This window comes from Nerophis ophidion, linkage group LG14 (assembly GCF_033978795.1).
Source record: "Nerophis ophidion isolate RoL-2023_Sa linkage group LG14, RoL_Noph_v1.0, whole genome shotgun sequence".
NCBI classification, from domain to species: Eukaryota; Metazoa; Chordata; class Actinopteri; order Syngnathiformes; family Syngnathidae; genus Nerophis; species Nerophis ophidion.
The window spans coordinates 12,709,995-12,725,414 of NC_084624.1; the positions used below are offsets into that span (position 1 = coordinate 12,709,995).

At 40.6% G+C, this 15,420-nt stretch overlaps 2 protein-coding genes across 5 annotated transcripts in view; one reads left to right on the top strand and one right to left on the bottom strand.

The window, feature by feature from the left end:
* The window catches only part of rpap2 (RNA polymerase II associated protein 2), a 100,660-nt gene extending 87,079 nt beyond the window's left edge, over positions 1-13,581 (bottom strand). For all 4 annotated transcript variants that reach the window (XR_009809535.1, XM_061919863.1, XM_061919861.1 and 1 more), the window contains exons 1-6: positions 13,456-13,581; positions 13,339-13,384; positions 7,316-7,430; positions 2,148-2,246; positions 2,001-2,066; positions 1,852-1,940 (exon numbers count right to left, since the gene is read on the bottom strand). Coding sequence is in view for 3 of the 4 variants with exons in the window: in XM_061919863.1 (XP_061775847.1) it covers positions 1,852-1,940; positions 2,001-2,066; positions 2,148-2,246; positions 7,316-7,430; positions 13,339-13,384; positions 13,456-13,501 (461 nt within the window). In the remaining variant the exon portion in view is untranslated. The remainder of the gene's footprint in view (positions 1-1,851; positions 1,941-2,000; positions 2,067-2,147; positions 2,247-7,315; positions 7,431-13,338; positions 13,385-13,455) is intronic.
* The window catches only part of glmna (glomulin, FKBP associated protein a), a 39,590-nt gene continuing 37,688 nt past the window's right edge, over positions 13,519-15,420 (top strand). The window contains exons 1-2 of the mRNA XM_061919860.1: positions 13,519-13,670; positions 13,873-13,935. Of these exons, the coding sequence (XP_061775844.1) occupies positions 13,897-13,935 (39 nt within the window). The 5' untranslated portion in view covers positions 13,519-13,670; positions 13,873-13,896. The remainder of the gene's footprint in view (positions 13,671-13,872; positions 13,936-15,420) is intronic.

The following is a 15,420-nucleotide window of genomic DNA, read 5'->3' on the forward strand; positions in this document are numbered from 1 at the left end:
TGTGTGAGTGTGAGTGTGAATGTTGTCTGTCTATCTGTGTTGGCCCTGCGATGAAGTAGCGACTTGTCCAGGGTGTACACCGACTTCCGCCCGATTGCAGCTGAGATAGACACGAGCGCCCCCCGCGACCCCAAAGGTAGAAAATGGATGGATGGATGGAGGAGAAACGCGAAAAACCAGTACCCTTGTACAGTGTCGTCCCACGCTCTGACAAAAGAAGTCTACGGCTCCTCTTTTATTAGGGACTTTCCCTGATTACAACAACTAAATGTGTGCATCTCTTATTCTTTTTAATAACATTGTTATTCTGAAGCTAATCAATAACAAATACAATACTACTTACCATTAATGCGACTTCTTGAACAGGTGCGATAGAAACGGATAGATGGATTAAAATGCATGAGAATGTTTTATATTTTGAACGTTATTTTTAACAATGTGATTGCCAGCGTAATTATTAATTACTTATCATGTTAAAGGCCTGCTGAAATGAGGTTTTTCTTATTTAAACGGGGGTAGCAGGTCCATTCTATGTGTCATACTTGATCATTTCGCGATATTGCCATATTTTTTGCTGAAAGGATTTAGTAGAGAACATCCACGATAAAGTTAGCAACTTTTGGTCGCTAATAAAAAAGCCTTGCCTGTACCGGGAGAGTTTCTGGAAAATCCCTTATCTGCTTATTGTGTTACTAGTGTTTTAGTGAGATTATATGGTCGTAACTGTACAACCTGAAGGTCGGCCCCGCAACTTTCTTCGGCACCAGTCGACGGATGGTGGCGATGGCCATCTCTGCCCTTCGCAAGGGACCCTCTTCGAAACACGATCTTTCGAATTGATCGCTGCATTAAACACTGTACTTTGTGTGTGTGGTCCAATCCAACCGTGTTCGCTTGACCTCTCTGTTCCATAGTAAAGCTTGACTGTCATCTTTCTCGAATGTAAACAATGAAACACCGTCTGTGTTTGTGTTGCTAAAGCCGGCTGCAATACACCGCTTCCCACCTACAGCTTTCTTCTTTGACGTCTCAATTATTCATTGAACAAATTGCAAAAGATTCAGCAACACAGATGTCCATAATACTGTGGAATTATGTGATGAAAACAGACGACTTATAGCCGGGAACGGTGCTGGAACAACATGTCCTCTACAATGCGTGACGTCACATATATATACATACATGATACTTGCGCGCAAAATTAAAAATTGCAATTTAGTAAACTAAAAAGGCCGTATTGGCATGTGTTGCAATGTTAAGATTTCATCATTGATATATAAACTATCAGACTGCATGGTGGAAAAAATGAACTATTCCATTACGGAAAAAGACTGACATAACAAAATGTTTAAGGGGGGCGGTAAAGCTCGGTTGGTGGAGCAGCCGTGCCAGCAACTTGAGGGTTGCAGGTTCGATCCCCGCTTCTGCCATCCTAGTCAATGCCGTTGTGTCCTTGGGCAAGACACTTTACCCACCTGCTCCCAGTGCCACCCACACTGGTTTAATTGTAACTTAGATATCGGGTTTCACTATGTAATGCGCTTTGAGTCACTTGAGGAAAAAGCGCTATATATATATAATTTACTTCACTTCACAAGTGAGGCACTGTAAATACTTTCCAGATGCATTGTAAATATCCCAATTGTCATTTCCCAATTGTCCATCCATTTTCTACAGCTTATTCCCTTTGGGGTCGCGCTGGTGCCTATCTCAGCTACAATCGGGCGGAAGGCGGTGTACACCCTGGACAAGTCGCCACCTCATCGCAGGCGATTAGGAACTAGTAGCTTGCATATTGAAGAGTGAGTGTACAAGTTTGCGATATTTCTAGTTGGAGTTGGGCAGACCTACCTCTCATACTGTCTGAGCCAAAGTGGTGTCGTTGATATCTGGACTTCAAATTCTTTGGAGGCTTTATAGCAAAAGTTACTGCAAAAACACTGAAGACAGGGAGAACAAATAAGTGTAGATGTCCGGTTGAGACATGTCGCAGCACTCACCTTGCGCTCTGTGATGTCATACACCTTATTGGGCTTGGTAGAAATTTTGTACTTTTGACTTGGGATCTGTTAAGTGAACAGATATGAGAAACAGAAATGCGTACAGCCACAACACAAGCATATTAGGAATATGTAGGATGCTGATACCTTCCCCAGTTTATTTGGACATAAAGGATAACCACACAGCTTGGTGATAAATCTTTCCTCCACTGCATCTTTGTAATTCGCAGGGGTTATAAACCTGGCCTGTGAGAAAAATATGGGCATTACCTTTTAAAAAACATGAACGTCTACATGCCAAAAATATTGACATTTTAGGAAAAACAACTCACATCTCATCATAAAACATTGACCCCTCTATACTGTACACTCTTAGTGTCATATCTGAAAGAGGACCTAAACTTTTTGGGGGAAGTTTGCCTATTGCTCTTTTCACTCAACAATAATACAAACCCGTTTCCATATAAGTTGGGAAATTGTGTTAGATGTAAATATAAACGGAATTCAATGATTTGCAAATCCTTTCCAACCCATATTCAACTGAATGCACTACAAAGACAACATATTTGATGTTCAAACTCATAAACTTTAAATTTTTTTGCAAATAATAATTAACTTAGAAATCATTGGCTGCATCACGTGCCAAAGTAGTTGGGAAAGGGCATGTTCGCCACTGTGTTACATCACCTTTTCTTTTAACAACACTCAAACGTTTGGGAACTGAGGAAACTAATTGTTGAAGCTTTGAAAGTGGAATTCTTTCCCATTCTTGTTTTATGTAGGGCTTCAGTCGTTCAACAGTCCGGGGTCTCCGCTGTCGTATTTTACGCTTCATAATGCGCCACACATTTTCCATGGGAGACAGGTCTGGACTGCAGGGGGGCCAGGAAAGTATCCACACTCTTTTTTTAACAAAGCCACGCTGTTGTAACACGTGCTGAATGTGGCTTAGCATTGTCTTGCCAAAATAAGCAGGGGCGTCCATGAAAAAGACGGCACTTAGATGGCAGATGTTCCAAAACCGGTATGTACCTTTCAGCAATAATGGTGCCTTCACAGAATGTGTAAGTTACCCATGCCTTGGGCACTAATACACCCCCATACCATCACAGATGCTGGCTTTTTAAATTTGCGTCGATAACAGTCTGGATGGTTCGCTTCCCCTTTGGTCCGGATGACACGATGTCGAATATTTCCAAAAACAATTTGAAATGTGGACTCGTAAGACCACAGAACACTTTTCCACTTTTCATCAGTCCATCTTAGACGATCTTGGGGCCCAGAGAAGCTGTCGGCGTTTCTGGATGTTGATGATAAATGGCTTCGCTTTGCATAGTAGAGTTTTAACTTGCACTTACAGATGTAGCGACCAACTGTATTTAGTGACAGTGGTTTTCTGAAGTGTTCCTGAGCCCATGTGGTGATATCCTTTAGAGATTGATGTCAGTTTTTGATACAGTGCCGTCTGCGGGATGGAATGTCACGGTCATTCAATGTTGGTTTCCGGCCATGCCGCGTACGTGGAGTGATTTCTCCAGATTCTCTGAACCTTTTGATGATATTATGGACCATAGATGTTGAAATCCCTAAATTTCTTGCAATTGCACTTTGAGAAACGTTGTTCTTAAACTGTTTGACTATTTGCTCACGCAGTTGTGGACAAAGGGGTGTACCTCGCCCCATCCTTTCTTGTGAAAGACGGAGCATTTTTTGGGAAGCTGTTTTTATACCCAATCATGGCACCCAACTGTTCCCAATTAGCCTGCACACCTGTGAAATGTTCCAAATAAGTGTTTGATGAGTATTCCTTAACTTTATCAGTAATTATTGCCACCTTGGGTGCTGGCATCAAATTCTAAAGTTAATGATTATTTGCAGAAAAAAAAAGGTTTATCAGTTTGAACATCAAATATGTTGTCTTTGTAGCATATTCAACTGAATATGGGTTGAAAATGATTTGCAAATCATTGTATTCCGTTTATATTTACATCTAACACAATTTCCCAACTCATATGGAAACAGGGTTTGTAATTAGATTACCATAGTAACTGGTATATCATCCATAAGCGCAAATTCCAACCATTGAAATACTTAGTATAGTTCAAGACTTACTTACGGTCATTAGAAAAACATCACTGCACATCATAATAGCAGCTACACTTTCCATCTTAAAGATCTAAAAACATTATTTGGGAATGTCTGGCGGGCCAAATTGAAAAGCTCAACGGGCCGCATATGGCCCCCGGGCCTTAATTTTCCTAGGTATGTTCTAAGATATATCAAAAGAAACATAACAATAATGCCAACAAGTCAGCTATTGCTGCTTTTTTTAGTCTTCTTATTGAACAAAATGTGCATGACAGCAGGTGCATGCGTTTGTTTGTAGACATAAACGGTTTTGAAACAACAATTGTGCGGATGGAGATTATTTGAACCCCAAATATGTGTTTTTGAAACTCTCCATGTTAGTGTGGACATGGCCTTAGTGATTGGGCAAGAGGACATTATAAGCCTTGCGTCTTCCTGCTCCTTTTCTGACGTTTCTTTTCTAATTTTCTTCAACATGCGTAAGAAGTATTGTCTCAATTGTCACTTGAAACAGCAAACATGATACCCAAAGTCATGTAGGGCCCAAACCAGTGTTATTTTTGTTGACGAAAAATTTTCGGCATAGTTATCGTCAACGACCTTTTTTTCTGACTAAAACGAGACAATAACTAAATAAAAAATAATTTACGTGGACTAAGACGATGACGAGGTGTATTGACATATTCGTCAACGAATAAAAACGAGACGAAAATGTCTGCCAGAGACGAGATCCAATCGGAACTCATTTCGTTAGGAAGAGGCGGGAGGAGTTGGGAAGAGAACCAATCGGAGCGATGTGGTAAGGAAGTTACGTAAACGTAGTTTGTGTTTGAGACTGACCCGGGAATGCTCTGCAGAAGACAACATGTCAACGCCGGGGAGGAAGAGGAGAGAGGACATAAGGGGAAATTTTATATTTGACGTCAAAGATAACAAGACACAGTGTAAGAAATGCAGCGCAAGGATTACGGGGAAAAACACGACAAACTTGAAGCGACATTTACAGTCGAATCACCCCGAAATCCACACACAGGTAAGCATTTTCCACAACATACAACTCACCCGACATTATCCCGTTTATTACACGGCTTACTCGTGAAATACTACATTTGAGACATGATTTTCATCAAAATACGACTTGTATCGGTGATTTTTCCGCTGTTTTGCTTTGACTTTCAGAAATTGAAGGGAAAGTTTACATATTACCCTTAAGTCGACCAAATCTACTGTAGTTTTCGTCGACTATAATCTTATGATATTTCGTCAACTAAAACTGGACTAAAACTCACTCGACGTTATCCCGTTTATTACACGGCTTACTCGTGAAATACTACATTTGAGACATGATTTTCATCAAAATACGACTTGTATCTGTGATTTTTCAGCTGTTTTGCTTTGACTTTCAGAAATTGAAGGGAAAGTTTACATATTACCCTTTAGTCGACTAAATCTACTGTAGTTTTCGTCGACTCTAATCTTATGATATTTCATCAACTAAAACTGGACTAAAACTCTCTCGACGTTATTCCGTTTATTACACGGCTTACTCGTGAAATACTACATTTGAGACATGATTTTCATCAAAATACGACTTGTATCGGTGATTTTTCCTGTGTTTTGCTTTGACTTTCAGAAGTTGAATGGAAAGTTTACATATTACCCTTTAGTCGACCAAATCTACTGTAGTTTTCGTCGACTATAATCTTATGATATTTCGTCAACTAAAACTGGACTAAAACTCTCTCGGCGTTATCCCGTTTATTACACGGCTTACTCGTGAAATACTACATTTGAGACATGATTTTCATCAAAATACAACTTGTATCGGTGATTTTTCCTGTGTTTTGCTTTGACTTTCAGAAGTTGAATGGAAAGTTGACATATTACCCTTTAGTCGACTAAATCTACTGTAGTTTTCGTCGACTATAATCTTATGATATTTCGTCAACTAAAACTGGACTAAAACTCACTCGACGTTATCCCGTTTATTACACGGCTTACTCGTGAAATACTACATTTGAGACATGATTTTCATCAAAATACGACTTGTATCGGTGATTTTTCAGCTGTTTTGCTGTGACTTTCAGAAAACGAAGGGAAAGTTTACATATTACCCTTTAGTCGACCAAATCTACTGTAGTTTTCGTCGACTATAATCTTATGATATTTCGTCAACTAAAACTGGACTAAAACTCACTCGACGTTATCCCGTTTATTACACGGCTTACTCGTGAAATACTACATTTGAGACATGATTTTCATCAAAATATGACTTGTATCAGTGATTTTTCCTGTGTTTTGGTCGACTAAAGGGTAATATGTAAACTTTCCCTTCAATTTCTGAAAGTCAAAGCAAAACAGCTGAAAAATCACCGATACAAGTCGTATTTTGATGAAAATCATGTCTCAAATGTAGTATTTCACGAGTAAGCCGTGTAATAAACGGGATAACGTCGAGTGAGTTTTAGTCCAGTTTTAGTTGACGAAATATCATAAGATTATAGTCGACGAAAACTACAGTAGATTTAGTCGACTAAAGGGTAATATGTAAACTTTCCCTTCAATTTCTGAAAGTCAAAGCAAAACAGCGGAAAAATCACCGATACAAGTCGTATTTTGATGAAAATCATGTCTCAAATGTAGTATTTCCCGAGTAAGCCGTGTAATAAACGGGATAACGTCGAGTGAGTTTTAGTCTAGTTTTGGTTGACGAAATATCATAAGATTAGAGTCGACGAAAACTACAGTAAATTTAGTCGACTAAAGGGTAATATGTCAACTTTCCATTCAACTTCTGAAAGTCAAAGCAAAACACAGGAAAAATCACCGATACAAGTCGTATTTTGATGAAAATCATGTCTCAAATGTAGTATTTCACGAGTAAGCCGTGTAATAAACGGGATAACGTCGAGTGAGTTTTAGTCCAGTTTTAGTTGACGAAATATCATAAGATTATAGTCGACGAAAACTACAGTAGATTTGGTCGAAGTTTCAGAAGTTGAATGGAAAGTTGACATATTACCCTTTAGTCGACTAAATCTGCTGTAGTTTTCGTCGACTATAAACTTATATTTTGTCAACTAAAACTAGACTAAAACTAAAACAATTTAAATAACTAAATTATGACTAAAAACCAAATTACATTTTAGTCAAAAGACTATGACTAAAACTAAATCAAATTTTGCTGTCAAAACTAACACTGGCCCAAACAGGTGAAGTCAACTCACGCAGTCGATCAAGAAGTCCTCAGCAACAACGTCCTCAAGAAGACGCTCGACCACTTGCAGGGCTCTTTTTTCCAGCTCCAGTCTCTCCCTGAGCTTCTCTTTGATCTCTTCTCTCCTGTCACACGTGGGTATTAACACCATCAAGTCAAACACAAACAAACACTTTACAGCAGGGGTGACAAAGGTACGGTCCGCGGGCCTAAACAGGTTTTATCCGGCCCACGTAATGAGTTTGCCAAGTATTCAAATGAGTTGCATTTTTTTTGGAATGAAAGAAACTGCTGTTCCAAATGTGTCCTCTGCAATTCTGTTAGGACTAAAAGCGTGGCTGCGGCTCCTCTCCCTCCACCCAAATGAAACTTAAAACTAGGGGTGGGCGATATATCAATATACTTTGTTGTCTCTGTGCGATATAGAAAATGACTATATCGTGATATTCGAGTATACATTCTCACACAGTTGCTTTTAGCTTCTTGCGTTTCCCACTCTTTCATGTCTCTCCTCAAAGAGACGTTAAACAAGCGCACCTTACAAACGTCACGCGTATAACGTCACACTCCCTCCCTGAGCAGAGAGGTCGCAGCATGGCTAACATTAGCTGTGATGCTAACGGTGAAGTGCGAGTGGTAATACGAGAGAGAGAAGGTGCGAATTTGGTAACAAATGGAGTAAGAATTCATTCCCAAGAAAAACAGCAAGGGATCCATCGTCTGGCGGGGGTTTGTCTTCAAACGGGAATATGTTGAACAATTATGCGGCAAGAGCGTCGCTGCAAAAAAACACTATTTGATTTTCTATTATGCAGCTCATTTTTATTTGACAGGTTTTGAAATATCTTGTGTGACATCATCCACAAAAGTGCACTTTATTTGTTTTTAACTATTGTAGTGGCGTTCTGTACAAAAAGTGCACTTTATTTTGGGTTGTTTTGATATGTCATCTTAGTGACATCATGCACAAAAGTGCACTAATAGCTTGTTTTAAAATGTCTCTACAATCTCGCACTTTCTGTTTTGGAAATGACATGAATGTTTGTGCCACTGCTTAATAACTGTTTAATAAATACAATTTTTGTCAATTGACTTAGTTGTGATTTCCCTCTCTGCATGCTGTTAATTTTGTTTTTAATCATTTTTATTTCATATTGTTTTTATATGGGTTTTATATGTATTTATTTTTTGTTTTTATTCAGTCATTGGTGGAGTTTAGGATAGTATTTGAATATTGCTTTTAATATTGTTGTGCAGCATTTTGGAAACATTTTGTTTTTTAAATGTGCTATATCAAGGGTGTCAAACTCAAATACAGAGTGGGCCAAAATTTAAAACCGAACAAAGCAGCGGGCCGAGGTTGAACAAATTAACCTTTTAATAGGGACCCAAACAAGTTTTGCATTGAATCTTGAACAAGCAAGGCTTATATAACTTTATAGGGACATGCAAAATCGAGTTTCAAATAATAATAATAATTAAAAAATATCAATGGCATATCAAATAAAATTTTAATAAAAATGGAATGCCTCTTTTCGGCAGCGGGGTTGAGGTGGACGGGGTTTGGTGATAGCGGGGGGTGTATATTGTAGCGTCCCGGAAGAGTTAGTCCTGCAAGGGGTTGTGGGTATTTGTTCTGTTGTGTTTATGTTGTGTTACGGTTCGGGTGTTCTCCCAAAATGTGTCATTCTTGTTTGGTGTGGGTTCACAGTGTGGCGCATATTTGTAAGTCTTAAAGTTGCTTATACGGCCACCCTCAGTGAGACCTGTATGGCTGTTGACCAAGTATGTTTGCATTCACTTGTGTGTGTGTGTATAAGCCGCATATATTATGTGACTGGGCTGGCACGCTGTTTGTATGGAAGAAAAGCGGACGTGGCGACAGGTTCTAGAGAACGCCAAAGGCAGTGCCTTTAAGACCCACCCCCAATATTGTTGCCCGGGATGAAATTCGGGAGGGACACTGAACTTCAGGAGTCTCCTGGGAAAATCGTGAGGGTTGGCAAGTAAGAGTATTAGCGGTGAATGCGGTGTTACAGCAGCGGGCCAGCTCTAATGTTAATTTGATATTGCCTCAAGGGTCAAGTGAAATTACATGGCGGGCCAAATTTGGCCCACGGGCCAGAGTTTGACACCCATGTGCTATATAAATAAAGTGGATTGGATTATATGCATCAAGTGTTCATTCAAGGCTAAGGCAAAATATGGAGATATATATCATGCATCGTGACATGGCCTAAAAATATCGAGATATTTATTAAAAGCCATATCGCCCAGCCCTAGTATAAATCCTAAGCCTTCTGCTACGAACACATTGTTATTTGGCACCCCTATTCCCCCAAATTGTCTCTGTCCAAAACGAGAACACTTTTAAATTGTTTTTACCTCCGTTTCTTACGGTTTGTTGAGTTAGCACTGGATTGATACGTGTACATGACAAAGTAGGTATGCGATACCTCGAAGAGTTTACATGTTGTGTTTTTGCTCAATCCCAGCAAGATTGATTGATTGATACTTTTATTAGTAGATTGCACAGTACAGTACATATTCCGTACAATTGACCACTAAATGGTAACACCCCAATAAGTTTTTCAACTTGTTTAAGTCGGGGTCCACGTTAATCAATTCATGTTACAAATATATACTATCAGCATAATACAGTCATCACACAAGGTAATCATCAGAGTATATACATTGAATTATTTACATTATTTCCAATCGGGGGGTGGGATGTTGAGGACGTTGGTGCAGGGGGTTAGGTTTGGTTGATATCAGCACTTCAGTCAACAACAATTATATCATCTGAGAAATGGACATTGAAACAGTGTAGAACGTGGCATAGAAGGAGAATGAGTTAAGACCTTTGTTAGATCGGAATCTGGGTTTAATGTGGTTTGTGGAGCTCCCCCTGGTGTTGTGGTTATGGCGGTCATTAACATTCTGGAAGTAGTTTGACATGTACTTCGGTATCAGGGAGGTGTAGCAAATTTTATAGACTAGGCTCAGTGCAAGTTGTTTGACTCTGTCCTCCACCTTGAGCCAGCCCACTTTGGAGAAGTGGGTAGGAGTGCGGTGTGATCTGGGGTGGATGTCTAGAAGTAACCTGACTAGCTTGTGCTAGGATTGTTCGGAGTCTAGATTTGAGGGTTTTGGAAGTGCTGGAAAGGTACCCCAAAAGACTGACTTAATGTTTGATCCTGGCTTTGTAGATAGACTGAGACAACGTCTAAGCTCATTGTGTTGTTGAAACTGCACCAATCTCCTGAGAATTTTCAACAAACTTGACAGGATTTGTCCAGATGATTATTTGTGATTTGTACATTTTCATGGTTCTCCCCCTGAAAAGGGTGAATGGGTTAGGGAGGAGATCTTGCCCCAAGTGGAGGAGTTCAAGTACCTCGGAGTCTTGTTCACGAGTGAGGGAAGAGTGGATCGTGAGATCGACAGGCGGATCGGTGCGCCGTTTTCAGTAATGCCGGCCCTGTATCGATCCATTGTGGTGAAGAAGGAGCTGAGCCGGAAGGCAAAGCTCTCAATTTGCCGGTCGATCTACATTCCCATCCTCACCTATGGTCATGAGCTTTGGGTCATGACCCAAAGGACAAGATCACGGGTACAAGTGGCTGAAATGAGCTTCGGACGCCGGGGGACGGGGCTCTCCCTTAGAGATAGGGTGAGAAGCTCTGCCATCCAGGAGGAGCTCAAAGTAAAGCCGCTGCTCCTCCAAATCGAGAAGAGCCAGATGAGGTGGTTCGGGCATCTGGTCAGTATGCCACCCGAACGCCTCCCTAGGGAGGTGTTTAGGGCACGGGGAAGACCCAGGACACGTTGGGAAAACTATCTCTCCCGGCTGGCCTGGGAACGCCTCGGGATCCACCGGGAGGAGCTGAACAAAGTGGCTTGGGGGGGAAGTCTGGGCTTCCCTGCTTAGGCTGCTGCCCCCTCGACCCGACCTCGGATAAGCGAAAGAAGATGGATGGATGGATGGATGTTTTCATTATGTGCTTGTTCTATTTTTGGCCAAAGTAAAAAACCTGGAGGTGTCTTTATTTTTATGTTATCATGGCATGATTTTACCATTCCGGCCTACTTAGGAATAGATTTTCCTCCATGCGGCTCCCGGAACTAAAAATGAGTTTGACACTCCTGCTGTACAGGGCAGCACGGTGAAACAGGGGTTAGTCCACGTGCCTCACAATACGAAGGTCCGGAGTTCAATCTCGGGCTCGGGATCTTTCTGTGTGTAGTTTGCATGTTCTCCCCGTGACTGTGTGGGTTACCTCCGGCTACCTCCCACCTCCAAAAAAACAAAACATGCACCTGGGGAGAGATTGATTGGAAACACTAATTTGGCCTGAGTGTGTAAAAGTGAGTAGGACTATTTGTGTTGGCCCGGCGATGAGATAGCGACTTGTCCAGGGTGTACACCGCCTTCCGCTCGGATGCAAGTGAGATAGGCTCCAGCACTAGGCTGACCATATTCTGAAATCCCAAAAAGAGGACACATATATGCGTGCCAAGGCCGGGACTAGGTGAAAATTTGCCAACGATACTTGAACTTGCTTTATAAAGAATATATTTATTTAAATAAAGCATTTTTTCTCCTCTGTTGACAGCAGTGATGGGGCTAGAAATTTCCTAAATGGACCCCATCAAGTCATAAAAATGGGCTCCCACAGTAAGTTTTTGGGGTCCCACTTTATTGTAAGTGTTTTGAAAACAAATGATAAACGTATGCATTGTCCTGTTATATCTCACTTTCTATGTTGTGTTTTGGAAAAAGGTTGTCATAAACATTACTTCATTCATTAAAAGAAATAATAAAATAAGAGCACAAATTTGTATACATATGTAAATGTATTCAGTTATAAACATTCATTCACTCTCTTCTTTCCTTCATGGATCTAAACTTTACCGCTGCTGGTAGTTTTTTCTATGTTTTTATTTCATAAGTTGTAGGTGTATTTATTTCAGTATAAAAGCGTAAAAAGTGTTTTGATTGGGTCATGAAATGATAATGGTCTGCCAGGGCATTCACACATTTTATATTTAACGTTTTAATCTCTGGCGTCTACATCAACTTCAGATATGTTCCTCATTTCAAAATGTTTTAGTTTCTTTTTATGTTCTTTTATTATTTGTTTTCCGCCCTTTTTTCGTCCAACAAAACTATATGTTTTATTGGCAAACACACAAAATATGCAAAATCTTCCACCAAAAATATTTTTCATCGTGGAATATTTAGGCACCAGCGCCCCCCGCGACCCCAAAGGGAATAAGTGGTAGAAAATGGATGGATGGAATATTTAATGTGATGTAATCGGACCCTTGTATGGGTCGATAATTCATAATAACAATGATTTTCATTCAATATTATGTTTTGAGCAATGACAGATTGATCTACTGATCTATTAATAAAATTTTCAATCAATGAACCATTCAATCCACTCCCTCGCTCTCTCTGTCACTGCCCCTCCCTCACGAATGATGCTGCGTGCACACCTTCACAATTTGATTTGTTTTTAACCCCTTCTTAAAGTCCCACCGAAACCCACTACTACCCACCATGCAGTCTGATAGTTTATATATCAATGATGAAATATTAACATTGCAACACATGCCAATACGGCCTTTTTAGTTTACTAAATTGCAATTTTAAATATCCCGCGGAGTTTCTTGTTGAAAACGTCGCGGAATGATGACGCGTACGCATGACGTTATTGGTTGCAGGGGACATATTAGCGCAGCACCACTTACTGCTAAAAGTGGTCTCTTTTCATCCCGTTTAAATAAGAAAATCTCATTTCAGTAGGCCTTTAAGCCTGAAAATACATTGGAAATACACGCAACCTTGACTCAAAATGCCAGACATTTGAGGCACTAAAGAAACCCCGCCCGGACAGCCCCGCAAAAGAGGACGTATGGTCAGTTTATCCAGCACCCCCCCGTCACCCTAAAAGGGACAAGCGGTATAAAATGGATGGACCCCTGCTTTACAGAAAGTTTGAACAAGTAACACATGTCTCCACATACCTTATGGCTTCCTCTTCAACGTTTTGCGCTTTGCTGTGTTTTCCATCTGCGACGACAAACAGCAAGATACGTTAAACGAGGAGTTGGTGTACTTTTTTTTTTAATTCAAGAATTTACCTTTTTTAGCGGCTTTAGATAGAATTTTTCTCTCCTCCGACTCCATGTTGTTTCTGTTTGGGTAGGATTTCAACTCTGACCCATGACGTCATTTATCTACGGCAAGCCAGAAGCGGCAAAAGTCGAACCCGGACGTCTCACAAATCTCGTGTGGTCTTTTAGAAATGAAGCCACAATTTTTCCTGTATATTATTTTTTTATGATTGCATGAATACGTAAGTATTTGGGAATGTATTTTTAAACTTAGGCTTTAATTAAAAATGTTTTCTTAACTGGTTAGTGGCTAAGTTAATTGTAGACTGGAACAAAGCTAGCTTTCACTCGTTTGATTCCAGTGAAGTTGTTGCTTAGTTTCAATAATTGGCCTGTCTCGCACAACTTTCTCTTCTTTCTAACTTTTTGTTTATTCTTTCTCAGGACTGCTGCTTGAAGAGAAACAGAATGGCGCTAGATCAGTTCAGTGATGTGGTCCAGAGATGCGTGAGTTCATTCAAAGCCTTCAATTACATTTCATCAAAGGAGTGTTGATTAAAATGTACTATTAGCCTCCATCATCCATCCATTTTCTACCGGTTATTCCCTTCGGGGTCGCCTGTGAATTAAAATGAATGCTAACAGAAGTACACTTCTACAAACCCCGTTTCTATATGAGTTGGGAAATTGTCCATCCATCCATCCGAGGTCGGGTCGCGGGGGCAGCAGCCTAAGCAGAGAAGCCCAGACTTCCCTCTCCTTAGCCACTTCGTCTAGCTCTTCCCGGGGGATCCCGAGGTGTTCTCAGGCCAGCCAGGACACATAGTCTTCCCAACGTGTCCTGGGTCTTCCCCGTGGCCTCCTACCGGTTGGACATGCCCTAAAGGCCTACTGCAATGAGGTTTTCTTATTTAAACGGGGATAGCAGGTCCATTCTATGTATCATACTTGATCATTTCGCGATGTTGCCATATTTTTGCTGAAAGGATTTAGTAGAGAACATCGACAATAAAGTTTGCAACTTTTGGTCGCTAATTAAAAAGCCTTGCCTGTACCGGAAGTAGCAAACGATGACGTCACCCGAGTGAGGGCTCCTCACATCCTCACATTGTTTATAATGGGAGCCTCCAACAAAAGGAGCTATTCGGACCGAGAAAACGACAATTTCCCCATTATTTGAGCGAGGATGAAAAATTTGTGGCTGAGGATATTGATAGCGAAGGAATAGAAAAAAAAAAAAATAAAGTTTAAAAACAAAAAGGGGATTGCATTGTGAGCGATTCAGATGTTTTTAGACACATTTACTAGGATAATTCTGGGAAATTCCTTATCTTTCTATTGTATTGCTAGTGTTTTAGTGAGATTAAATAGTATCTGATAGTCGGAGGGGTGTGTCCACGGGTGTTTTGACGCCAGTCTCTGAGGGAATTAGTCACGGCAGCAGCAGCAGCACGACAGAAGTTCCGCTGATCTCCGGTAAGAGGCGACTTTTTACCACAATTTTCTCACCGAAACCTGCCGGTTGACAAGTGGTCTGGATACATGTTCGCTTGACCGCTCTGATCCATAGTAAAGCTTCACCTCCGGGAATTTTAAACAAGGAATCACCGTGTGTTTGTGTGGCTAAATGCTAAAGCTTCCCACCTCCATCTTTCTACTTTGACTTCTCCATTATTAATTGAAATCGCAAAAGATTCAGCAACACAGATGTCCAGAATACTGTTTAATTGCGCGATGAGAAGAGACGGCTTTTAGCCGTTAGTGGTGTTGCGCTAATATGTCCTCTCTTAGATGGCAGCATGTTGTTCCAAAACCTGTATGTACCTTTCAGCATTAATGGTGCCTTCACAGATGTGTAAGTTACCCATGCCTTGAGCACTAATGCACCCCCATACCATCACAGATGCTGGCTTTTGAACTTTGCTTTGATAACAGTCTGGATAGTTTGCTTGCCCTTTGGTCGAATGTCGAATATTTCCAAAAACAATTTGA